Source organism: Melopsittacus undulatus, chromosome 14, assembly GCF_012275295.1.
Source record: "Melopsittacus undulatus isolate bMelUnd1 chromosome 14, bMelUnd1.mat.Z, whole genome shotgun sequence".
NCBI classification, from domain to species: Eukaryota; Metazoa; Chordata; class Aves; order Psittaciformes; family Psittaculidae; genus Melopsittacus; species Melopsittacus undulatus.
Genome location: NC_047540.1, coordinates 4,843,810 through 4,871,080, shown reverse-complemented (window position 1 = coordinate 4,871,080; position 27,271 = coordinate 4,843,810). Strand labels below are relative to the sequence as shown.

Genomic DNA, 27,271 nt, shown 5'->3' with positions numbered 1-27,271 from the left:
TCCTCATCCATTCTTCTCTGAGTAAAACTTGGGAAGTATTTCACAAGATGAAGAAAAGGTGTTTTCTGGTGCAGCTCACTCATTTGAACAGAGTTCAAAAGCTCCCTGCAAGCAGTGGAGATGCTACTGCTTTCCCTCAGAAAAGGCTGCAATGCAATGCAGGGATCACTGGCTACTTCCAGCTTCCCTTTAGTATCAGCCCATTTCATTAATGCTAATCATGTTACTGTTAGATATGCACAGACAGAACAAGAAGGACACATTCTATACAAATGAGCCACAGAAATGGTTCAGGTTAGACCCATTCACTGATGGATGTCTGCTTTGTCACATCTGTTTCCCTCTTGTTGGCTCATGGGGCTTCAGTCCATCTTCCTCACATATAAGCTTTTTTCTGCAAGCCTTGGCAAGGATGCTTTTACAGGGACCTCCTACATCATTCCCACTGCTCAGTCAGTGATAGACTTTGGGAGCATCACAGGAGGAATCCATAAAAACAACAGGAATGGGGAAAGAAAACTTCCTCTCTACTTCCTCCACCTCCACCATTACACACTGGAGAGGTTCTCAGCAAACCCAGTCTCCCTCTCTAGTCTGCATGAAGAGGCTACAGAGGTGTATGGGGGCCTGGGAAGGGGATGCTGCTCAGGAGCTGGTTTTATCCCCATCCTTTTGTTACTTAGCAATAGAAACCCAAACACTTCTCCTCCAAGTGTAGAAGGCTTCCAGCAGCTCTAGCAAGAGCCCTGCAGGGAGTATTGGATTTCATTCACTTCTTCACCAGTGACATGAATACCCATCCATGAACTGTTGGCACAATAAAAACTGAACGTCTAAGCCTGCCTGCCATTAACAATAACACAAACCCCATCCAAGCAGCCGCCTGGTTACACTTTGAAATAACAGGAAGTGCCTTGATCTCAAAGAATCTTGGCCATGAACCCGATAGCCTGCACATTATGGAAGAAATTCTTCAAGACAAATGCTTGATTTCCAAATGTCTTCACAGGACAACCCAGACAACCTCATTGCCAATCCCATGCAAAGCTTCAGCACAAGCCAGGGAGCTGGTTGGAAGCAGAAAGGTGTTTCTTGCAGGAGAAATGGTCCCCTTTGGGGTCTCAAGGCCTTCAGAAAGGCTTGAGCGAGAAGGTGCTATGGATGGGACTAGCATCATCGGCTGACTCCTCAAGGTCTCCTGCAGTGTGTTAACCCGTGGCTGACATCAAGGTGTCAGAGCTCCTCTCTTTGCTAGGAGCATCCTGGAGTTTCCTGCAGGACTGTTCGGAGTTGCAGACCTTGGCTCTGCCACCTGATGGCTGCTGGAAGGTGGAGGGGAAGAGACTGGTTCCACTGAGCCTGACACCCCCTAAGTGAGGTCCTGCTCCCCACTGAAAGCTTTTAATAACTAATAACAATAAATAATAATAACAGACTAGATTTATTTTGATGGAAGCCAAAAAGCTTCTGGCTATATTGAAAAGCAGTAAACAAAAGCAAGTCCAGCTGCCTGGTCCCTTTTCTTCCCAAAGTAACAGAACTGTATACAGAGGCATAATAGAGACAATCTGAGAACCACTGCTAACAAAAATACTCAGCAAGTACCACTTTCTGGTCTGTCCTTGCCCTTAGCACCACTGGGTATTGAAGGCTGATGAATTTCTGATCTCCAGATATAAATACCACTGACAAAATACCCAAAGCCACTTAGGTTATTATGACATCCTGACATCCCAGAGGATCTAAGAGACTGGTCTTAGATTAATCCCCATACGGAGACTGTTGTGTCAACCCTCGTTCTGCCCTCCAGTACCTAGGCTCTTCAAGGAAATGTGAGCCTCAGACTGTCCCAGGCCTTTACCCATCCTTCAAACTGAATCTGAGACAAACTAATTTATAAGAACTGATTCAATTATTTCTTATTTCCTCTGCTTCCTGCCTCCTGTCAAGGCCAAGCAAGGAAATGAGGACTAATCCCAAGGAGACTTCATATACCAATATTCCAACCGCACAGCAGAAACACCAGGAACTGCATAAAGAGGTTTTGTCCTATGAAATGTCAGACTGATTCCAGACAGGTAAGAGATTCCAGATGAGCTGGAGTGAAGAGTCTTGACCCTCAGGCACTCATCTGGACTAGCAGGATTTGAAGCCCTATTCATCCCTAATGATGAGGAATAACCAACCTGTGTTGTGAAACACCTGGCAAGAGGCAGTAAGTCATCAGCCCTGATGAATTGATGAACACCAAGATGCTCTTTTAGGGTTTCTACAGGCAAAACATTGGCCCCAATCCAGCGTGCCCTCAAGACAGTGCAAGGGTCTGGACACGGGCTATAGGCAGGGTCTAGTGGAGGCTTGATTCAGATGGTATGAATTGGGTCCATGCATCATAAATGAATCATTGACCAAGCAATTGAGTTCTTGCCAGCTGGGCAGCTCTCTCCTGCAGCTCAGGCACTCTGAATGGAGCTTGGTGACTCCTGTTCCCAAATCTGTACAAAATCACACATCCCTAAGGACCATCCTCCATCAACTATGCTGTCCTTCAGCCAAGATCCAGCTGCTCCATGGCTTCCCAGGGCCACTCATTGCAGGGCGATGAGTGCCTCTGAAAGTGCCCCTTCCCATCTCCCTGCTCCTCCCCAGGGCATCCTCAGGGTTAGTATTTCTGACTCCAGCAACTGGAAAAAGTTTGATTTCCCCTTTTGCTGTTGCTGCAAAACCCAAGACAGCCCAGAGAGAGGGAGCTGGATCCTGCTCTCTCTTGCACATCATCAACACAGTGATTTAGGCAGCTCCAATCACATACGCAAAGCAACTGAAGGAAACAGGGCAACACAAAGGTAACCAGGGGTAGAGCCTTCATTACCCATGATGATGTGTGAGGAGGTGAGCAGAGCCAAAGTGGTGCTTGCAGGACCCACAGTTCAAAACCCTCATCTTTTAACTTGGAAGCAAAGCACATTAGATACCACAGTTATTAAGGAAAAAACCTGGAAAACCCATAATGCTATTTTCCCAGTCATTTTTCTGCAACTGAACTTAAAAAACAAGAAAGGAAAAAACCACCCCCCCCACACACCTCTTTCTTAGGCATCTGCTTTTAGATGGTGCATTAGATAATTGCTGTGCAGAAGATTCAATGTATAATGACTATAACGATAAAACCCATGACGGTGCCAAAGCACACTCTCCTGTAGCTTCAGCAGGATCCGTGCATGCCACAAGTAATTACTTTAGAAGTCCCTAAATATGAGTCTCACTCACATCCTGCTCGTTTTAGGAACCATTTCTACTGATAGAGTTTTACAGCTCCAGACACCAGATCTATGACACTCCAATGTTTTCCTAAGCCCCAGTAGCACAGCGGTTCTCACGGGACCATCCCTGAGCGCAAGCAGCCAATGCAGGTCTCACCATTCCAACAGGGAGCCCCCACGTTTAAGGATGCAACACAACCCTCTGCATTCCCACCAGGGCCATGGGATCGTGCTGCTCCCTCTGTTCCCAGACGTTATGCCACGCTCGTGGGTGAGATCAGACACACAAGCAGCAAAGCAGCTGGGAAATGAGGAAGGCAGGGATGCAGTCGCTCGATAGCCAGCACCCAGACACACCGGTAGCATGGGGTTCTCTCCAAGGAATGCGGAGCTGGTGGGAGGAGGAGACCCAAGTCACTGATGGGAAATGCTGCGGGTCCGGCCACCTCCCCTGTGGGTTGAAAGGGGCTGTGGAGTAATCCCTCCTTGGAAAGTTTTCCATGGAAATCTCACAGGGATAACACACAGAGAGAAAAATGTGCCCATGTTTGTGTGTGCAAATGGGGGAAGAGCAAAAGGTTTAGAGGAGGGGGCAGTGTTTCAGCAGGAAGAAAAACATATATAAAAGAAGTTCCCTGAGAGCCCCAAGGTCTGCTGATGACACTGAGAGGCTTTCACTTTGAGCCTCTAGTTCAACATCCAGCCCAAAGCAATAGTGGCTGAAAGCTGTCACAGCATGGCAGTCTTCTGGTAGCTCATAGGAGCTGGTAACTGCAGCTGAGCTCCTATGGATCATGTCTCTGCACTGCAGACTGGCTGCTCCCATTAGCAGGTCAGAACGAGTCCTCTTCACCCCCCTTCTGCACACAGTGACTTTGGTCCCCAGTGCTACAGGTCCCTTACCCTGCATACATAAAAGAGGACAATCTTCCAAGACAGAAACTCCATTATTTGTCTTAACATGGTGTCTGCAAGCATGAGATTACATGCATAATAGCAGAAATGGTTTGCACCCTATAGAGTTCCTGCCCCAAGGATATATGGATACACAGCAGATGGACACCAGCAAATAGTATAGGAAAACAACAGGACAGCATCGGACAGTGTGGTACCCTGGGATGTCCTGGCACAGCAGCCTAAATGTTATCATCATTTCTATAGACATCTCAGAGTAGAGGTGAGCTGAAGGAGGAAAAGGATTGGCAGATGTTGTCAGAGTGCTCTTACCAGCAGGGAAGAAAGCTTTGGATACATAACACATGGGGAGTGGAGAGCACTGTCACCATTCCAAGGCAGGAGGTGACAACAGGCAGGATGGTGCTGGACTGTAGTCTTGTTAGTGACACCAGTCTGTGTTTGGCATGACAGGGAGTGAGCAGGCAATGCAAGAGGATGCAAAGAGGCCTCTGTGTGGACAAAGCTTTAGGGAAATTACTTTTTCCACTTTGTTTTCCAAAATGGACTGACCCAGACCCAGACCACCACTGTCAGCATGCAGAACAGGATATAGGAAAGGAATTAGATGAGTCTCTGATGAATTTTGCTCCTATATATGGACAGGAAAGCTTGTATATAAGAGCTGTGCATGAAGAACTGGTGAAGTGCAAACATGGACTGAATGTTGCCCTCCAGGGAGCTGGAATAACCCCAATGAATGAGGACAAGATCTCCAGTCCCTCCTTTGAGATGAGCTGCCACCTGGAAGTGCATCTTGACGAGCTCAACAGCCTTGCAGACAGGACCAACCTACTCAGTGTTATACCCATTTCAGGATACCCCTTCCTGCACTAACACTGCATGGTATTTCCCTTCAAAAAGATTGAAACATCACCTAAATCCCTGCCCAGAACTCCTCCTCTCTGGATTTTGCATGCATGCAAGGGAGCCTGTTGAATGTACCAGTGTATCATGCTCAGTTTTGCTGAGACCAAAACACATTCATTTTGATCTCTAGGAAGTTACAAACCAGCCTTGCTTATCCTACGACTGCGGCCCTTTTGCCAAGCCAGGGAGGGACGTGCAGGCTTCTGGGGGTCTCTCAAGTGCATGTCTTCATATGGGACACGTAGGCTTGCTTCCAGCTGGAAGATGTGCTGCTGTCTGAAGGCGAGTGACACTAAACCCTGCAAGAATCCAAGGCTGCTCCTCCTCAAAACCACTCATCTTCCCCTCTTAGATAAACATGGAGTGGTAGGAGGCTGCCAACAACCAGCAGCACTCATGGGATCACCATCCAGCTGGGAGTTCCCTTGACGGAGCCATCTGCAGAGGAACTCGAAGCCATCTGATCCCAGGGGCAGTTCATAAACCCATAGCTCCAGATGTGACCTCAGCTGCTGGAGGCTTCAGTGGTTCTGGTGACACGACTCACACTCAAGAGACAGCAGGAAGGCTGCAGAGCCTGTGCAGAACGAACTGGCTGCTGTTCCTGCTGACATGTCCTCTGCTCTCCAGCATTTTGGGCTGTGCAGGCCTGGGAAGTCCTCTTCTGGAGCAGGGGGGGCAGAGTTAGAAGCTATTTTAGGTCACTGCTCTTCACTGCAAGAAATAAAACCTCCCTAAGCCTCAGCAGAGAGACCCACATGTGCTTCATGCCGAGGTACCCTAGAGAGCTGCTGAGCTGCACAGCATCCATGCCCCACAGTGCAGGGTCAGAAATGACCATGGCTTTCTGTGCTGGTAAAGTCAAGCTGCAAACTGCAAATGTTCCCAGTATAGGAGTGGCATCTCCCAGAGCTCTGCTGCTGTCATAGGCTGCTGCCACCTGCAAGTACCCTTTGCAATGTATTAGCGCTTTCTTAATTTACCATCAGGGTTAATGGTGCAAATATGCAGTAGGGTCACAGTTTTCTCTCTTGGATGCTGTGAGTGAGCTTATTCAACTCATAGAATCATGGAATTATTAGTGTTGGACAGGACCTTCAAGCTTTTCCACCTCTAACCCCCTGCTACAGGCAGGGACCCCTTCCACTGGAGCAGCTGCTCCAAGCCCCTGTGTCCAACCTGGCCTTGAGCACTGCCAGGGATGGGGCAGCCACAGCTTCTCTGGGCACCCTGTGCCAGCGCCTCAGCACCCTCACAGTAAAGATGTTCTTCCTTATATCTAACCTACAGTGGCATCCATAAAGGTCCAGTTTTCACAGGCACAAATACCCAGAGTTCTTAATGACTGCAATGAGCTCTGCCCATTACTCAGCCCCTTAGGAGACCAAGACCTTCTTTGAATGATGAGCTCAGCTTTCAGTCCAACAAATTTAACTCAAGATTCAACATGTGAAGAGCTGAATTAGTACTAAATTATTGTTATTAATGACACTTTGCAGCACAACGAGCAGGTCTCAACTCTAAAACCCAAAGCCATTCACAACCTGGGTAAACGGAGTAATTATCCTTTATCTGTGCTGTGACCCTGCATTCCCACACACACAGGACGTCTCACTGCTGTTCTCAGCACTGTACTATTACGGGAAAGGAAAACATCCCCAAGCCAAGGCAATAACAGAGCCATGCAAAACACAACTTCCCCCCCTTCTTTGTACACTGCCTGAGTCAGCACCCACCAAACATTACTTGGCCCTTTTGAATTCCTAAAGACTCCCCATGGCTCTCTTCTATCTACCGTCCCAGTGACCAACCCCAATGACCTGACGGCCTCCAGACCTCTCACCCCACAGCAGCTCTCCTGCCAAGCTGAGGGCTGTATTTATAGCAGGAAAGGGCTTTGCTCAGTTCACATTTGGGAAAGGTTTTACCAAAACCAGCTTGTAGGCTGCACTCTTCACACCAACACTCTGCAGACAGCCCCATGCTTGGAAGCCTTCCTTGGTCTTGTAAGGGGACTGAAATACATGCAGCTGAATCTCAAAGAGCAGTGTAAGTGCTCAGCCTCTTGTAACCTTGAAGACCACAGAATTCAGCCATCAAATAGTTTGTTTAAACAAGAATAGCAACAAACCCATAAACATTGAAAACTGCTGCTTGAGCTGCTGAGCTAAAGCATCTGCAAGGAATGGTTTCTCTTTGAAAGCATCGCTACTGTGCTGCTCACCCAAGAGTCACACAAACCAACTCAGTCGTGTTCGAGGTCTACAAGAACCCAAAGCACCCACAGACCAGAAAGCTTTATAAAAGCTTCTCTATATGCATGTGATTATTCCCCTATGTTTGACATACCATGTCCTGAATGCTGTAGAGAGGAAAGAGCAGTCAAGCATTCAGAAACACATGAACTTTCAAGAGATGGAATGCCTACCAGAAATAGCAGGTGAACAGCATCAGGACAGTCAGCCAAGGCCCTGCCTGTAATCTCCCCTGCTTCCAGTTCTTAATTCTTCAGTCTTATCTCAACACCAGCACAAGCAGCAAAACAGAGCAACAAAAATAGCTTATTAGGTCCCATTGCCTTTTGTCTGAGTACTGCAAGCAAAGAAGCATCAGTTACAGTCTGCATTCTGCTTTTTCAACACATAGGCATCCATTTCTCCCATGGTTCTAAAGAGGGACACTGCATTCTGCCATTCCTCCTCATTCAGTTGGTTCTGTGTAACTGCCCAAGCAGCAGCAGGTCCTTCAGGATGGGGAAACGGTTTTAAACACCTGCAGTGAGTAATCCCAGTTTTCCCACTCCTCCATCCTGGAGAAACAGCGCTGGGCTGGCAGCTGCCTTAGATCACTTCATGCTCATGAGGCTCAGATTGGCTACAGGTTCCAGATGCATCTGCCTGCACCATGTCCTTGGTGAGCTCCACCTCAAAAGAAGACTAAAACTAAACCACAGGTAAACAGGTTTTATCATACAAAAGCTGGGAATAAAACTTTCAAATAAGGAAAAGCAACTTGGGATGATGGAGTACTTAAAGGAAAGTGTCTATACAGCCCTGCCCACCACGTCCTTGCAGTTGGATCCATCCTGCTGCTCTTCTTTCCATCTGCTCTTGCCATGTCCCACAGCCTCTTGAACCTTTTGTGCCTTGAGCAAGCCCAGCAGCATCCCATGAGAAGGAATGATCTCACCTTCCTTCCACAGCACTGCACCTCCCTCCGCTGGGCAAATGAGCCCTGATATTCATAACCACCAGTGATCCACTTACATCATGGGCTATATCAGGACAAGGCACAGGAGTTAAGCTGCTCTCCTTCCAGCAACAAACAGGGAAGAACTGGAAAATCTTAAATGCAGAGTCTGGCTCTCACTTAAGTCCCATTTCTTAAGGCTTTATTCAGTTCTTATTAGCATTCTCACCATTGGTCTGGTCTGTGTGCTCACTTCTAAATTATGCAGAGAAAGTAAAACTTATCCAAAAGTAAAATCTGGAATCCAAGCAGGGGGTGGGGAGAGCTTAATTCCCAGTCTCAGCCACACGGACCCTCTCTAGGGAAAATCCATGGCTAGTGGACAGATTTCATGGGATTCATGCTCCCAAATGCATGTCATTTGTTGAAAATCAAGTTTCGGCACATTTTACTCTCAGACCTCCACCATTTCCAGCATGCAGAATGTTCCAAACAATTTCACATCCCATCCATCATCTATCGAGGATTCGACAGATGGTAGTCAATGCTAAAGAGAATTGAAAATCAACTGCTACACTTGGGAAAAGCCACCAAACAGGAATCAGATTCACATCTTCCTCGAGAAGAGACCTGTCTCCTCACCAGCAATGCTTTCACCATTAGAAAGGGTCAGAAAAGGAAGTCCCCAAAAGCCAGTTGAGAAATATACTCTCAGAGCCATCTTCCTGCCATTTACCTTGTGGAACATGGATCAAGTATTAGGCAGTCAGGTCTGAGTCTGTCTATTGGAACATCAGGTTTCTAATTGATTGCACAGTACTTGGACTCTATTAAAGGGCCTCTATAAATTACACTTCTGTATAGGACAGGCTGCCTAGATGTGCAGCTGTTAACAACTGGCTAATCCTACGTAAAGCTGGTAAAACCGTTTGCCTTCTCAGACTTTCCACCAAACTAATTGGAGAGATTGTGTCACTGAATCAATAAAATCAAACCCCTGTAATCTTAATGTTTGCCACAAGCCCATAAAAGAGTCTGCTAACAGGGAGAGCTTATTATTCCAGACATTTGGCCCATATTGAACAGCAGCTCAGAATAAGACATTGTGTCATGCCTGTGAATCCAAAATGCAGAAGGACAGCCCAGGTGACCACGGACTTACTTCAGGACTTCACACAGATCCTTTTACATCATTGCTTTCAAACCCCTGACAACAGAAAGTGTTGCCTTTTATTAAACTGTAAAGAAACACTTACTCTGAGGGTATATACAGCCTTGGAAATGCACACACACGGTACCTGCATGCAACCATTCCTAGGAGTGTGTCATTTTCCCTATCCTGAGACAACCTCTGACCCTCAACCTTCTCTTCATTTCTTTGCTGCCAGCAGCTTGTACCATTTTTCTCCATCCCACACCCACATCTTTGCTATGAGAGCTTGGATCTTCCAGCCTCATCCTCTCCTGCTTGGATAATGTCTTCCCTTCTAACCAATTTCTGCCTCTCTCCATCCCTATTCAACTGCCTAAATTGTCTGTCTGATGAAATCACACTCTTTCTTTCCACTGGCTTACCCTCATCTGTGTGATCAAGGCACTGTGAAATACTCATCTGCTCTTAGGTGTCACGTCTTCTCCTGTCTCTCATACAGCTCTGCTCTGCCAACAACCCTGGACCTATACAGCACCCACTGGCACTTTTTGGTCCAGATGCTGTTTGTCCATTTTGTTTTGTAGCTCTTTGGTATAAAGCACATGCCAGCACACAGGTTACATCCTCAGGCTCTGCTCACCTGGGATGACAGCATCAGCCTCCCCACCTTTACCTTCTCCCCCTCTCAGCCCCCATACACTTTTTTGCTCTAGCCATGTACCCAAGGCATCTGTGCAATGGAGCACAGACAACTTCTTCCTTGATACTGTTTATTAAATATGTATTTTTAATGATTTGAACTGAAAGCAAACAGGAATTCTTGTCTTTGTGTAACACAGAGAAGATGAAAATCATGGTGAGTGGAATGAGGCTGGGAAAACATCACTGGGGATGCTGGGCTCAGGAAGAGCAGCATCTTCCCCCCGAGGACAACAGTCAGCCTCTGCCCCACTGTAACCATGTCAAACTGGGGAAGCCCATGGGCTGCCTGCATGCTCACAGGGATCTTCACTTGGGAGGAAAGCAATCCCTGCAGAAAGCTGGGCATCCCACACAAGGTCAGATGGGAAGGAATCTAACCATTGTCTGTGGGAACTTAGCATCAAGCTGCATCACGAGTGCTGCCAGCAGGACGTGGCAAGAAAGCAAGCAGGCAAGAATAAGAAGGAAAAGCAAACAACAACCAAACCTAAATGCTTCTGTGTTTGTCAGATTTCCTGGGAAAACAGGAATTAGCTGCAGAATGAGCCCAATTTGTCAAGTGAAGTGACGAAGATGTTCAGGACAGGAAACATTAACAATTCCCACTGAGGAATATTAAGACATTTTAAAGGCATAATAAAATCAAGCTTAGCAGTAGGTGAGTTTGTACATCCCCTCTCACAAAGAAGGAAATTGAAGAGCACAGAGGATGACTTATCCAAGAGTCATGGTGAGTCATGAGCCCACCATCCCCAAGTCACTTGTCTGCTCTCACCAGCACACTGGCTGTGCCTGGGATGTGTTAGGGAGGCCAGGGAACAGAATGTTCAGGAACTGCTCAGCACAAACACAGCTGGTATTAAAGGAAAGCTCCAAGCTGTAGGCACAAGGGGACATCCTGCATCCTGAAGCCAAGGTGGAGGATGGATGCTCATCACCACACCCAGAGGACAGGGGTCCATGTGTTGCAAATATCAGGGTCAGGATGATAACTGAGAGTGGGTCCATGCTTAGCTGACAGAAACATGCAGGATTTAATGGTGTTATTTGTACCCACATCCATAGGGAGAAAGCAAACGAGGTAGCCAAGAGCAGACTGAATGTGAAAGATGCTAATTTGTATTGCATAGACCTTTGAGAACTGCTCAGGGAAGGCAGCAACTCACAGGTTGCATGTACTGTCATAAAAGCAAGGAAAAAACAAAGTGCTTCAAGCCCTGAGCTCTGTCATAAAGACAGAACATTTGGCATCTTGCAGGATGCTTCAGCAGTGCATTACAACCAGAACTGGTTGCGTTGTGAAGCATTACAACCAGAAGCTGCTCCCAACGGAAATTAATAACCTGTTTTAAAGTTAATAACCCGAGGTTACTTCTATATTATACAGGGTTACTTACAACAAGAGCTCTTGGCATGCAGCTCCATCTGCTGAGTGGCAGGTTCGGGAACTGGCACTGTTACAGAGCCAGCCCACACTTCCCTCTGAAAGGGAATCTGTCTGTCAGCTCTCCCAGACACACGGCTCTTATCTAACACAGCTTGAAGCAGGCACATAGGCTGAGGTTACCAAGGTTGGACTCAAGCAAGTTACACCTTTGCTGTGCTGCTCTTTGCACTGAATCTGCTTAAACCATCTCCCTTTCCTCCTCTTCTGTGTGCTGGGTCCTGTCATCTACATTGCTGCTCCCAATCCAAAAGATTCCCTGAAAAGGCCACTGCAAAGAAGTGATTTTTCAGTGTGCTACTCCCTGAGTTACCAGGGAAAAGGATGGGTTTTAATTACACCCAATGTAAAAGGAAAAATAATAATCCAAATTTCCATGAAGACATGGGGAGAAAAAAGCATGTGCTTAAAATCAAATTGAACCTGTTTTTAATCTTAGCTTTTAAGCATGTAACAACGCAATGATTTTCAAAGCAAAAAGCACATATTCCTTTCATTTTGAGACTATCTTTCCTCTAGTTGTTATTTTCCTCTGCTGCTATTCCTGAGTGGATCTTTCATGCAGCTGAAAACCTGTCTCCTCAAACAATTTCTCTTCTTGTCAGCCTTGGTAAAACTCACCAATCCATCCCTTGCTCAAATTGCCATCCTGTGTCTTGTCTCCTTTGGATTGTTGGCTTTTTAAGCAGAAAATGTGCTTTGCTTGTGCTAGGATAAAAAAAAGAGTGTAAACGTATGGTGCTCAAAAGAGACCTTATGTTCTTCTAATGGGCATGAGAAATGAGGCTCATCCTTCCCCCCCATGGAGCACAGTGCCTGGATGCAGCCCCAGTACCGGTGAGCATCACCACCCTTCGGGCTATACCCAAACCCCATGCGTATGGACCAGCAGAAAGGTGACCTCTCAGAGGGGAATGCAGACTGGCTACTCTGGTGGGGATTCTTGGCTTGCTGCCTGCATCTGACACATGCCTTATTTCATATGAGCATTAAAAAACCCCTTCCTTTTCCTCAGCATCCCCAGCACGAGCTGGTTAATTGTTCTCAGATCTGTAGCCTCCAAGCCAGTGGCATCAAATCTCTCCTCTCCATTTGCTGTAAAACCCTACCCAAACCAACAAACTCCACAGATAAGAAACATGCTTTCTCTAAAGGTCCTTTACAGAAGCAGGATAAACACCTGCACACAAGCTGATGCTTGAGACTTGAAAACCACATTTCAGGCAGCAGCTTGGCACAGGCAGAACCAGCTTCTCAGAAGGGTTGTGCAGCCACAGGGAGCACAGCAATGCCTGCTCAGCACTTCTCAACACAGGGGAAGTCCAACCAGACCCCACTGGATGCTCAGATTAATGCTGAGTGGTCAGTCTGGCACCACTAACCCCAGTGGAAAAGTTTTAGCACCAATTCCTCCCTTCAGTGCAAAGCAGAGTTAGGAAAACCCCTTTCACTCAGAAATGCAAACGACAGGAATTCTTTCCTTCTATCCAGTGCGGAATCAAATATTACTATTTAATGCTACTTCCTTTCCTGCTAATGCTCATGCTCAAGTGAGTGTCTTGGGGAGAAATGACTCCTTTCAAAATAAACATGGTGAATTCTTAGAACTCAGCTAAGCAGGAAAGGAAATCCCCTGAACGAACCGGGTCTGATGCAGGGGTTTGGAGTTACACGCTGAGAAACTGCTTGTTTAACAGAGAGGCTTTCTCCAGGGTAATAAAACTCTCCCATTGCCGTGCCAGGGATTTTCCATGAGGTGCGTGTCAGCGGGTGGTGGGAGCTGCAGTTTCTGTGGCCGGTCATAGGAATGGAGTGAGATCACCCCAAAGAAGCTGACCACAGATCCCAGTGAGTCCACAGCAGCAAGGACTGGGAGGAGAGCTGGAGGAAGGGAGGTTTGTGTACAGCTAATGGGCCCCCCAAAGGTTCCTTTTCCTTATGCATCCAGTCATTAGCAGTCACGTCCCAGTCTGATTAAACAGTCCCAAGGCTTCTCCGTTTTCCTTCAACCCAGGGGAAAGTCTCTCACTAGACAGGCTAAGTGAGGCAGATGTACAGCTCCATCCTCTTCCTTCCTGCCATAAGCAGCCCCACAGCATGAAGGCAAAGGGCAATGCAACACAGCTGGGGCTCTCTAAGGAATGCAATGGTCAAACTTCATACAACCCCCCAGTTATTTGTACTGTAATATCATAGAACCATAGAATATCCAGCTAAAGGGACCTAAAGGATCATATGGTCTAACTATTCTTTGCAAAGCATGACCTAGCCTAGATGCCCCAGCACCCTGTCCAACCGCATCTTAACAGTGTTCAGTGCTGGGGAGCCCATCACTTCCCTGGGGGGTCACTCCAGTGGCTCATTGTTCTTGCTGTAGCAGGCTGGGTCTCAACAGCACTATGAGCATCTCAAAGTCAAAGTTCTGACCCATTACATTACATCACACGGGTTCTTCTTGCTTGTGTGTGGATTTATACACACGAGATGGTGTGAAAGGGAAGTGTTTTTTAAGGTTTGACCGTAAGGATACTTAGGTCTTGCAGCCATAAGTGTTTTTTCCCTAAAAGGGAAGAAAATGCAACAGTTTTCCAAAAGACAGCTTTCTTTTTGATGTAGTTTCCATTTTACATGGCACTGGTTTGGGGATGTCAGTTAAGGTTAGTGGTCTTCAACCTTCTGTATCTTGGTACTGCTTTCCCTACTAGCTGCATCAACTAGTGCAATAAGACAACTGATGGGCCCCATAAGAGCACAGCGAGTTTGGCTGTGAAACAGAAGAACACATATTGACTGTAGCTACTCCTCCACTATCAGATTTCATCATGGTAATGCTAATGCACAGTAAACAGTCAACATTTCCCTGACAAGACCACGATACCATCACAGACCTCACTCTTAAATCAGGTCAATACCAATCTACAGTTTCATGATGTAAGATTTCAGAATGGACTTGGTGTCTCCGAGGTACCAGAGTAGATTGATGAAGGTGACACAGGGCCATAAAGGAACCACAGCACTCCTCCTGAAGCACTGCTGGCCAGCCTGACCTTCAAAGATCATTTTCACTGCTCAAAACCACCACAACATCCCTCAGGACAAGACCAGTGGATGTCATTATTAGCTCCTTCAGCAGTACAAACGTTGACCTGGCTGCTTAATGGCATGGCTCTCCCAAACACAACCTAATGAGACTGTGCAGCATCCAGGCTTGTGTGGGGAATGACTCCCAATCAAGTGCATGGGATGCTCATGGGGCAGGGGGTGAATGCTGGTTGCCATGGAGGCATATCCAATCTTATGGAACTTCAGGACTGCAGGTAAAAAGTCACTACTGAAATGACATATGGAGTGATCTTTAGATGTGCTCTCTAAGAGCTCTAAGCAATGTAGCAGTGGGGGCAAGGCAGCTATGGGACTGAGGAAGCAAGAACACTGCGCAGAGGGAAAAGCAATGTTGAAAATGGCAGTGAGAAAGAGCTCAAAAGAAAAACTAAGGGGAAGAAGGAGCTAAAGGCCTCCAGCAAATTCACCTTTAGTGGAAACACTTGAATTACTTTATAATCTCCCTCCTTGGTTGAGGCAACAAAGCATGGGATGGCTCCGAAAGATTTGAAACCGACTGAATCCCACTGGAAGGACGGGTAGAGCCAGCAGCAGATTATGTGAATCCAATAAATAAGGGGAAAAAATGAGACAAAGAGGACATTTTTATGAGGGGAAAAAAACCCCAATGAAATCATGGCTTGAGAATGGATGTGCTTTTTGAGAGCCCTTTCCAAGAGACGGCCAGGAGAGGGGTCAGATCCGTTTACCATCTTGCACAAAGTACCAGGCACCCTGTGGATTCATCTGCAAGAATGTTCCTTCACTGCAAGAATACATCCTGGCAGCCACAAAGCTGCTGAGGCTGAACAATCCCACATCAGCATCCTTGTGGGAACTAGGCATGGACCACCAGGTACGCACTGAGCATCTCCAGGGATGTGCCTGTCCTGCCTCACCTCTTAGCAGTGCACGTGCCATGTAATGCAGCTATAAAATGTGTTTCTGCAACCTGGTGTGTTACATTAGTGCCTGTGCTTGGCATTAAACAGCTACTATATTCTGTCTCACATCCAGAAGGATGGTGGCCTTAAGTCGGTGCTACAGGAGCTTTAAAATAAAACACAAGCATACGTTCAGGATGACTAATGTGTTCCCTGATGCTTACACAGAACGTGTTGGGAAAGTTGCTTTATTTTGTCTCCATCATTTAGCAAATGTGACTCCGCATCCGTTGTGCCGGGCTGAGGGATGCAGACAGGCTCACAAGGATGTGGAGACATGGCTTGTCTCACTGGGGACAGCTGGGGAGCAGTTAGTACTGAGAGCTCTACCCAAAAACCTTGCTCTGCAAGGGGCAGGGTGATCAGCATTCATGTTAATGCTGAGCCTCTTTAATTACATTCAGGGGCCAAGAGTCCCCTGCAATGGCAGCAGTCCCAGGGCAACCCAGTCACGGGGAACAGAGGCTTCTCATGGGCTTTAAGGCAATAAAACCCAGTTCTCGGTTAGTCCCATAGGTCCTATTTGCTACAGAAGGGTGATGGCAATACATCAGACCTTCTTCTCATGCTCTTGCTTCTCTGCCATCCCTGGCTCCCTCCCCAAATCACTTCAGCCCATAATCATTAAAGGTTGCCACTACTTTGGTTCTTTGCATTCACAACTCAGTGCTGACAAGCATTTAAAGCTGAGCTGGGCACACAGTGCCTGTGTCTGGGTGAGAGCTGAGCTCTGAACAAACAAGCAGGTTTCCTTTCCCAGAGCACTATTTTACTCTTTTGGTGAGCTAGTTTGATCATCTCCTAATGAAATACTTGGCAATTAAAGCAAACATCAACCAGTAACTACAACAAACCACAACCACTGACTAATTAAAGCCTTTTCCCAACACACAAAACCCGAGACCACCCAATGGCAAGAGCAGAACTGAGGAATCCTGGCAGGGATTTCTTTCAGCTCTTTGCCCCCTTCTGCAACACACAGGAAGGATGAACTTTAATTGTATCCCATAGACACACTACTTATGAGCTGGGTTTCAGTTTCTGAGAAGATGAACAGCAGTATTAGAACCATGCTGAATTACTGAGGAGTACTCGGAGCAGAGAATGCAGATATACATCAAATTTAAAGCTTGCATCTATTCTGGTTTGAGCTACTTTGGTTGGGTGGGATTAAAAACCACATGAATATAATCCTTCTTTTCTCCCCCAGCCAAACCCCAGGTATCAGAAAAGACCTCCCCAGATCTGCCTTATGCCAGTAACAACCATTGGGAACATCATTTTCAGAAGGTTCTGGAAAGACTGAGAAGATTTGGAGGACACCTCTGTCACATCAGAGACAACTAGAAGATGTATTGGTGCTCCTCAGGCATCCTTGCCCAACCACCCACTCAAAGACATTGAGCTGCTTGCTAAGTTAAAGACAACTCAAAGATAACAGGAAACGGATGCAGCCTCAAGTGTCTCCAGGTCTCAAGGGTCAGGTTTTTACAGTGGCTGCGGGAAGTAAGCTGAAATCCACCACTTGTGCTCACCTCCACATGGTACCTTCACTGACTCGCCATCACTGTTATCAGTAACTCCTATCCAACTGTGACACAAGAAGAGGAATGAAAGGAGACACTTACCCTCCTTCAAAGATCTTGATCCGGACTGGCTCTCCTCTTTTGGTTACAAGAGCCTCTTCTTCTGATTTGCCTCTTTTATCCTCTTCCTTCTCAGCTCTAGTTATATCTTTTCGACCTTCATTAGAAAGGAGCGAAGGCAAATGAACCTATCTCCCCAAAAGAGCAAAACAATCAATGATTACATACAACATCACTCGAAGACAGACACAGACCAAACCTACCGCACATGCTGCTCCTGACAGCTAAGTGCAGCAATTAGGACACCCTCTTAACATACAGGGTGTCTGCTTCTGGATTTTGAGCCCTGCTGGTTATATGTACTGGGATTGCTTACAGGTTCTTAAATCACCCCTGGTATATGGTGGTTCAATATTATCCAGCTCTTGCCAAGTGGAAAACTGAGGCGTAAAGAGAAGTGTCTTGGCTGGGTCACTCTGAGTGTGTGGTAGAGCCATGGGTCTCTGTTCCCAAATCCACTGCTCTGTCCTTGGATAATCCTCTCTCTAATACCTACATCTACTAAGGTCTAGAGAGAAGGCATCTGCAGAACTCATATATTTAACCTCAATCTTTGGGTTTCCCCCACATATACACACATTCACACAATTCTGGACTTCAGCCATCTAAATGTGATATAAATCGCTTGACAGTCAAAGCTCTCGGGTGATTTCCTTTCCCTGAATCCCTGTTGCCAAGGGCGCAGTACAGAGAAAGCCACAAAACCAAAGGGAGAAAATAATCCTCAACCTCCCCAGATGCTCCCAGGGTAAAATTTGCTTTTCCACTGTTTAAATTGCTACCCCTTGTTTAGACCCAGTTTTAAGTCATGCACTCACATCTCATCTGTCATGTTTAATGTTATTTGTTACAGTACATGGACACATATACAGCTGCTTCTCTAGCTCTGTTAAGATGCAAAGGAGAGCTCTTCCATGCCTGGAATGAAACCTGGATGTTGCCCTCCTTCAACACTGAAGTACAAATAACAGGGTTATCCAAAGCTCCAAAACAGGAAAGCAGATTGCTTTTCACCCAGGTTACACTTTATACAAGTGCTAGAATACCTTGCAAGTGCAACTAAATTACTCATATCCTCCTTTTATATATAATTTATGGAAACAGACTGAAGGCATTTGAGAGACCAAGGTTATTAGAGGGATTTTGGTCTGATCGTAGCCAACGAACAGGCAGAAGTCTAAAGGAGAGCTGGTCACCCTTGCCTCTACAGTTGCTGGAAAGGCTGGCAGCTCTGAATGGTGATTCACCTACCCCACCTTAGACACTTATCTGAAGAGGGGAATGAATCACCCAAGAGGTGCCTCTCTGTCTCCCATGGTTATAGGGGAAGCCAAAGAGTGACTAGCTCAAAGTGAGACATGCAAAGTTCAGTGGGATACAACCCCGGCTCCCCAGCAGCATGCTGCTGTTAACACCATCATTCTCAGCAGGAGGAGGAGGAGGGATGGACTCACTCAAGCATAGCTTTGCAAAACTGAGGTTAAATATGTCAAATTTGCCCAGCAATTTCAGGAGCTCACCTTAGAGCGTTAAAGGCACCCAGGACTACTCTGTTGTCCTTGAGTCTGGCTTGCACAGATTAGCCCACATCCGCACCATCAGACCCACATACCCTTCCTAGATGCCTCCTGGGAATGGTTCCTGTCTTACCTCCCTAAAAGTGCCCAGGAATAGCTTGGGAAAAGAATATCAGCCCAGGACAAAACAGTGCCAGGAACCATTTTAACAGTAGAAAAAGCCTCAAGCTGGTATCTCTGGGCATGGAGATGTCTGTGCTTGGAGGAAACTGGGGGCAGGTGACACACTGAGCACCTTCAAAGATTAGACCTTGGCCGTTGTGACTTCACCTCCTGATATGAGCTACATGCTGGTAACAATGCTAGTGAAAACCTTCCCAGTTCAGCTCCTGATTTACTGAGGAATACAAAACAATTGACTTTCTAGATGTAGCATGAGGTTTATTTATTGCAACTTTTGAAAGCACAAAACATAGACAGATGAAAGGCACCAGAGAGCCAAAATCATACAGTCACTACTATCCCCCTTTACAATCTTCTTTAGTTTACAAAGTGTGCAAGCCCGATACAGTGCAATCATCCATCCCTACATGCACGCTGGAGCCTACAGTCACTTCAGAATTGATCTGCTCAATAAACCCCACTGGTAGTTTAAAAACCAAGCCAAGTACGTAGACAGTATACACAGTACTACTGTTTGCTGGTAGCTTGCTGCATGCATAATTATACAAAATATTAGCGCTGGTTTACATTTTCTGTTGTGTCAACTGACAACTTAGAGTTACATAAAGAAGAAAATACTTAAGGGAAATAGCTAAGAGAGGAGTTAACTGAAGGTTGAACTTTCAACCTTGGATGCAGACTACTTCTATGCAGCTCCTGTTAATTGCATCTTCCTGAGTAACCGGCAACGCTCCTCGCTACCTGTGCCAGTCATGTGTACTTTAAAATCTAAACTGAGGATTTCACTCCCACTGATCGTCTAATCAGAAGTTATTTCTCTGCTTGGCATGAGGTCCATTTATCTCCATTGCAATTAACGTCATTTCTGGAAGTCTCACTCCTTTAAGCAGCAGGTATTAATATTTCCATTTAGCTTACACCATTTCCTAGGTGAATCTGGCAGGACAAACTGTTGCAGATTGTACCATGAAGACCTTAACTTTCACCACCAGCCAGCTTATAGACTTTAGTCTACAAGGCTTTTGAGTCTTTCGAGCAAATGCATGCAGTGAACTATGTATTTTGATGACTAAGGGCTGAACCATTCCTGTCTAGAGCTTAACCTTTAACTTTAGGGTATGAGGGTCTTGTACCTCTGAAGCACACGCTTGGTGTGCACTTTAGCACCATGTCAAAGAGCTAAGCTCAGAGGAACACAGGCACTTCTATTAGAGAATGCAATCAAGGATGGTACGACACCATTCAAATAAAGTCCTTTGAAGAAGAGTGCATAATATCAAGCACTAGTGTGGTTGTTGCCCCTGTGTCCCTAGAAATGCTATATGTCGTATTTCTGTAGAAGAATGATGGAAATGCTGAATAGAAATAAGGATTTATTGAGTCAAAGTGACTCTACTGTGTATTTTAAGATGCACTCAGAAGCAGCAGCTGCAGCAGCAATTATGATAAATTTAATATTTAGCATTCACTTCATGATACAGAAATAAAATGAATAATCCATCGATATAAATTGACTTGAAATGAATATCAAACTGCAAAATCTTTAGAGAAATTCTGTTTGCTAATCTGCATGAATATGATCTGGATTAAAGGGATCCGTATGGTTCAGCATTAACCAAGAGGGGAAAAGTCTGGCCTCAAAATGAGATAGATAACATTAGGCAGCTACCAGAAGCGTCGTAAAGACTTTCGTGCCTTTATGGACAATGCCTTTGGTGAGCTCTGCCCCTGTGAAGCTGTTTGCCTTGCTCCCCTTAACTCTAAAGACCAGGTCTAAAATATCCTTAGATACCCACAAAAGCAGGTAGACAGCTAAGGACATCAACTTAAATGGGCCAAATGACACGGGTGTTTTAACTAGACTCCATGTCTAAACTGCTGAGGCACTTCTATAAATGTCACTGCATGCCTTTACGCTTCTTTGGGGGCCTAAATACACTTGCAAATCTTCCTTTAATATTTTAAACTACTTTTAAGCATGCCTCTCCATGTTCATTACAGTGAGATCAGCAGATGCACAACCAGACAGAATCCCATTTCCCAAGGTAATCCTTTTTCATTTGTAACATGCAAAATGTAGGGAATTATAACAGCAGTTAGGGGGGAAAAAAAGAAGGAATAAAAAAAGAAGTTGTAAAGCTATTTGAAATATCAAGACAAATGCAAATCAAGTCTAATCCTTTGTGCTTGAGCAGTGGCAGTTCATGGTGCGGTGGTGATTCCTACATGCTCGTTTGATTACAAGGCAAGTAGAAACTGGAGAACAGAAATATGGCACATTGCCTTGGAGCAGGCTTGCCTTTTATTTTATATAGAACAGTGGGTTTTAGCTTCTTCATTCTAAAAGTTTCATTGAGAACAAGTGCTTACGAAACTGAGAGAGGGGTGAATAAACTCCTATTAAACTAAGAATAGCAATTCCCCGTCCCTCGTCCCCCTCTTCCCATGAATCCAAATGGATGAGGAGAAATATATAGGATTGCATTACCTCGGTCATTTTTGGCTTCCTGGAGCTGGACGGGACAAGCCTGCCTGCCTCTGGACGTGGAGCAGTAGCCATGGTGTAGGTTTCCTTGCTCACCTTCTGCTTGGACCTCAGGAGGGACAGGGCTGCTTTAGTGGATATACCTGGAAGGTTAGGATTATACAGGCTAATACACCAGCTGGCATACACTGAAGACCTTCGATCAGCTTGTTGGATATGATTTGGCTTTATGTAGTTTAAATAGCACCAACTGACATTAGTGGTTGTGTGGAGACTGGGGAACTGAAGTACCTTCTTCGTATCTGTACCTTCTTGAGACTTCATTGGACTATGAGTGACCTCAGACAGAGGTGCAGTGCTTGGAGGGTTTGGTGGAGACTGCTCCACCACTTCTTTGGAGTCTTCTTTCTTCACGGGTTGCAAAGGTGCTTTGCTGAGGAACTGCTTGCCAGCTGGCTGCTTATACTCTTCCAGTGCCTCAAAACTTGGAGAACCTGAATGGGACACAGCTTGCTGTGAAGTACTTGGGATTTCCTTTGGCTCTGACTGCTCTGAGGACAAGCTAGGTGGTGTTTCAACCTCGACCCTCCCTTGGCTTTCTGCAAGCAAATGAGACTTCTCCTGCTTTTTCCCTTCCTCTATTGTACTGGGTGGCTTTACCACCTCCAACTTCTCTTCTGCTTCAGATGCTTCCTCCTCTTTCACTCTCTTCTGCTGTTGTGTTTCCATGGTCAGCTCCAAGCTACCAGCAGGAGAGAGCATTCTTTTGCTTCCACCAACTGTTGATGTGCCTGCTTCCAGTCCAAGGACACTATCTGATGGGGAGGTGAGTGGCATATACCCTTTCCGTTCCGGTAAGGGTAAGGGCACTCTCAGATATGGGCTCTGGAAAATGCTTCTTTGATCCTCTGTGATCATCTGTGCCAGATCAAAACCTAGTCCATGAACATCAGCGCTACAGACCAGGGTACCCTTGGGTTGGTGATCATCAAATTTGGGGAGTACGATAGAAGAGGAACTGCACTGGGATTGGGTGACCAGAATCTGGGACAGCGTTGTGTACATCGCACTCCCATAGGATGGCATATTTGTCTGTATGCGAACAGGGACAACAAGTGACACCACTGGGTCTGACCGCGTAGGAACAATGAGCTGAGATGCAGACACAGTCACCGAAGGACTTGTTGTGCAGGTCAGAGGATGCAACCTACTGTCCGAGTCATATTCTGTGCACGGGGAAAGAGTGGAGGCTCCCACTGTTGAAAACAAACTGGATTTGATCTGCGGTAAATGTCCACCAGCTTCACCTGGCAACTGGAGAGCAAACTGAGACTGAAGAGGCAGAAAAAAGGCTGAAGGTATTGGTGAGGAGACGGGATAATGAACTGGCAGGAATGAAGGATGCTGCCTGAATGGGACCTCAGCTGGGTGAGACATCAGCGGAGGAGCGATATGAAGCGGGCCTGGGTGGATGAGCGTTTGTGGGAGAGGCAGTGGTGGGGTCTGAAATATGGAAGGAGGAATCTGAGGCATGGTGAACTGAGCAGAGAGGATGTCAGACATGGTGTGTGCGGCAAAGAGCTCTGCAGACTGCCCTGCCTGCGGCAGCAGGTGCTGGTAGGGGAAGATAGAAACCTGTGGGGTCATGAACTGCTTCTCATGCAGTGTCAGCTGTGGTACGGGATGAAACACTTGCAGAGCTTCTGTGTATGGCTGGGTGTACGCTGGCTGAGGGCTGTCTTTTGGCTGACTCTTTTCACTTGGGTAAGTACTGTGAGAGGGCAAAGGGGATGAAGATGTTGGCTGCTGGGGCAAGCTTGTTGAAGGAGATTTGCTTGTAGAAGGAATTGGCTCTTCTGTCTCTGGCCGGCCTGTTGGGGCCGAGTCTGGCTCATGCTCTGGGTGCCTAGTGAGGGATGCTTGCCTGACTAGAAAGCATTTCCTTCGCTCCTGTGGAGCTGAGGAGGATGAGGGGCCAGGGGTTGAGGCAGGAGTGGACGACAAGCTCCCGTAGTCAAATGATTTACTGCGGGTCTCGGACATCTGGGAAGGATGGGACACATTCGGCGTCTGCTCAGAAGCAGATCTCCGCATTTCCCTGGAATGGTGATGGTGGCTTGGTACCATCAACATATGTGAGCCAACAGCAGGAGGCTTTGGGTGGGATTCGGAGGGCTGGCTCGTTGACTCTGACTTGCCGTGCTCTTCCCGATCAAATGAGACAGAGTGGCTGGAGCCGTGGGATATGCTGCTTTCCTGACTGGGGCTTCGGGTGAGGGAGACGGATTCAAAGCTGGACTCTCCGGAGGACTGAGCCATTTCTGCCAGCCGCAGCCTCTTCTTTTTTGGTGGAAGCTTCTCTGCTGGGAGCTGAGAAAGGGTCTGGCTCCTCTGTGGCCACTGGAACTCCTCTGTTTTCTCTGGCTCTTTGGGTGGAGGCTCTGGCTCCGTTTCTGGTCTGTCGGGCTCTTCTGTGACCAGAATCTCCGGGACCTGGATGTTGGGCTGGCGTACCAGCCTGGGCTGCAGGGAGTGAGGCGGTCGGCTGTGCTGGGGTGCCGGCTGAGACGAGTACTGTGGCAAGGGTTTGTCTTCTTCCAAGCTGCTTGCTTGCTCAATAGAGTCAGACTTCTCAAAGGAGCTCGTGTGCTGGATAACAGAGATCTCCTTTGAGGTTGTTCTTCTCTCTTTGCCTTCTGCACTTGAAGCCGGTTTGGTATTCCTGGAATGGAAGCTGGCACTGACATCAGAAGGTGCGGATTTACCTGGATCTGCTGGTGACTTAATGGATTCACGGGTTAGGTTTAACGCAACGTCAGATGATGCTGGGTTTGCAAACTGAGTGCCTGGTGCAGTGCTGGAGGAGGGAGTCTCAGACAGCTCAAAGGCTGGAGGCTCTTCATCATCACCGAGGCTCTTCTCCTTTCGCCTCTTTCGGAGCGGGGTGAGCTCCAAACTGCTCCCTAGCTTGTAATGCATCATCTGGGGCCATGGGTCAGGATCCGCAACACTTTTCTCAGTCTCTGAAGAGGTGTGGGAAGTGGAAGAACGAGGCTTTGAGAGCTGCAGTTCTGAACAGTAGTATTTCTTATGGGCTTCATAATTGTCCCTTTTCTTATACCGAGCACCACATACGTTACACTCGTACATGAACCCTTTAACTTTCGGACCCTTCCGAGACTTTTTGGTAACATCGCTTTCCTTGGTTTCAGGCTCCTCAGGAGGTTTGGAAACAGTTTCTTTGTTTGCAGAGCTAACCTCCTCTGAGACATATTCTACCCCCAAAGGTAGCTCAATAGCTGGTTGTCGTTTTAGCATTCGGGGATGGGAAGAAAACGCTTGACTGCGGCTTAAGACTTCAGGCTCCATGATGTGATCATCAAATGAATAGCTACCTCTAAAGGTATGTGGGGAGCTTATAGTGCATGCAGCAGAAGGCATTGAGTGGCTTCTTAGGAGAGGCACTGTCTCTGTGGCACTGTGGGATTGCTGAAGTGACAACAATGATTGTTCAGGCTTAACTTTTTCACCGTGGGATGTCAAAACTTTCGCTGCATCCAACTGGCTACTGGAACCAGACTTGATATCAAACTGAAACGGTTCTCTATATACACCAGACTTTGGAGATTCAATGCTGCTACGTCTAGATAAAGAGCTTCTTCTAGGCTTAACACTATCTATTTCACTGGTATCTACAACAGCTTCATTAATTGTAATTAGCTTAGTGATGTGTTCAATAACCTGTGTTCTAGGCACAGATAATGGTACCATACTAGGTTTCTCTTCACTAGACAGGTGGGGAAACCCCTGGGATGTGTTTGCACCTAACGCTGAAGTCCTTTGCCCAATTCTACCACATTTCCCAAAAATGATTTCTGCATAAGATTTTGCATTAGTATTTGGTGGGCTGATCTGCTGCTCTGCACTTTCTGATCTAGAGAAGTAGCCTGACTCAGTACTCCCTTTGCTCCCAGGGCTCAGGAAAGCTTGTTCATCTATGACCTTCTTCCTTTCGCTCAAGCGGAGTGCAAGCTTCTGCTTTATGGTATGGGTATCTTCGGATTTATGGCTCAGAGGATGGTCTGATGATGGCTCTGCAAACTGGGTGCTGTCTTCAAGAGACTGAGACATACTGGAATGAGACAATGAACACCGGTCATGGCTGGAGCCTTGGCTCCCTCCACTCAGCAGACTACCGGACAAGAGTGTGTGCTTCTGCCTGGGTGAGAGCTCTACCGAATGGCCTGACATCGCACCCGTTTCCTCCTCTGAATCTGTGCTTTCTCCTTCTGTTGGCTCTTCAAAGTCCTCCCCACCAATCCTTTCCATTTCCAAGCTTGATGGATACATCTCTGCTCCGATCCCCGAGGCCAGCCCAGCTTTTATTCGATGAGCATGAGATTTCCTATGTTTATACAAATTGCTCTTAGTCTTAAAAGAAAAGCCACATGGAACGCAAGGGTATGGCCTCTCCCCCGTGTGTGACCTGATATGCTTTTGGAGCACACTTGGCTTCGCACAAGGCCTGCTGCAGTATTGGCAAATGTATTTGCCTGGCTTCTGAGGTTTCTTTTCCTTCTTGTGCACTTCCTCAGCTTGTTTTAAGGAAACCTGTGAAGGGCGAGGGATATAGACCTTTTGAACAGACGGCATGTCCTCTCCGGGAATGATCGGTGAATGGGAAGGTAAGAGCTGGCCGTGGTGAGAGTGAAGCCCGGGTGATGAAAAGGAGCCAGAGGGACCTGGTCTTACTGGATCAACTAGCTGCCATGTGGGACCTTCAAGGACATGCTCTGGTTTCCCAGGAGACATAAATGCTGGTGACAGTGCGTGCTGCTGAAGCTGCGAAACATGGGGAGGATGCTCAAAAGAGGAAGGCTTAGGCTGCTTCTGATGTCCAGTCTTCTCCTGAGACTCCTCTCTTGGAACCGGCAAAGAACCAGAAAAGTGCTGCTGCGATATGATATCTCGGAGAGGGGCTCCTTGTGAAGGAGCAGAGCTGCCCTGGTACGTAGCTGTGGATGAAATACTGGCTTGGAAAGCCTCTCCTTTGGGAAGCCTCTTTCTTGGACTTTCCTCAGCCTTTTTTGTGCTCTTCTGGCTTTGTTCAGGATCCATGACCTTAAAAGGGTCTCTGAATGCTATTTCGGGAAGGTTTTGGCAGGCTTCATTTACGAATAATAAAGGTCTCTTCTGTAGATTCCCTGTTTTGCCTGCATTTGCTACGAAGCCAGAGCCGCCGGGAGATGGTTGTTGATTTAAGATTTGACTAAAGTGTCACTAGTTGCTATTTGATTCAAAACAAAAAATGTTTCAAGGTCAATAAAGTTCACATTGGTAACACATGACAAACTACTTCAAAGAGAGAAAACTTTCCAAAACTTTTAGTCCAAATATTTTCCTTGTGAACTTGGTTAAGGCTTTAAACCTTGCCATTTTATTTCAGTTGACAGTGGCAAGCCTTCAAAGTCAAGATGCAACCCACAATGTGTCTCTTGTTTGTTAAGCAAACCTTTGAAAACTTGAGACTTTGGTGCTCATCTCACAATGATCTTTTTTGTCCTGGGCAAGGAAAATAACACTGAGCGGTGCGTGTCCCCCTGTGTCTTCCTTCTGGTCCACTTTTGACTTCAAAAGTCTTGGAAAAGTATTTCCCACATTTCTGTAATTACATCCAAAAGAAAACAAACAGAAAAGAAATGACTTCAGCGTTTGTCTTGAAGCAATGAAATGCTGCTACATCTCTAGAGGTAACAGTAAATGCTTTGCACAAAAGTAAATCACAGTCACTGACTGAATGCCTGCCATTCACGAGACAT

General features: G+C 46.6%; 1 protein-coding gene across 1 annotated transcript in view; it reads right to left on the bottom strand.

Moving 5' to 3' along the window:
* The window catches only part of LOC101874790 (HIVEP zinc finger 3), a 58,970-nt gene extending 32,400 nt beyond the window's left edge, over positions 1–26,570 (bottom strand). Inside the window, exons 1-2 of the mRNA XM_013127502.3 lie at positions 21,456–26,570; positions 17,250–17,395 (exon numbers count right to left, since the gene is read on the bottom strand). Of these exons, the coding sequence (XP_012982956.2) occupies positions 17,250–17,395; positions 21,456–26,570 (5,261 nt within the window). The remainder of the gene's footprint in view (positions 1–17,249; positions 17,396–21,455) is intronic.
* Positions 26,571–27,271: the final 701 nt, after the last annotated feature.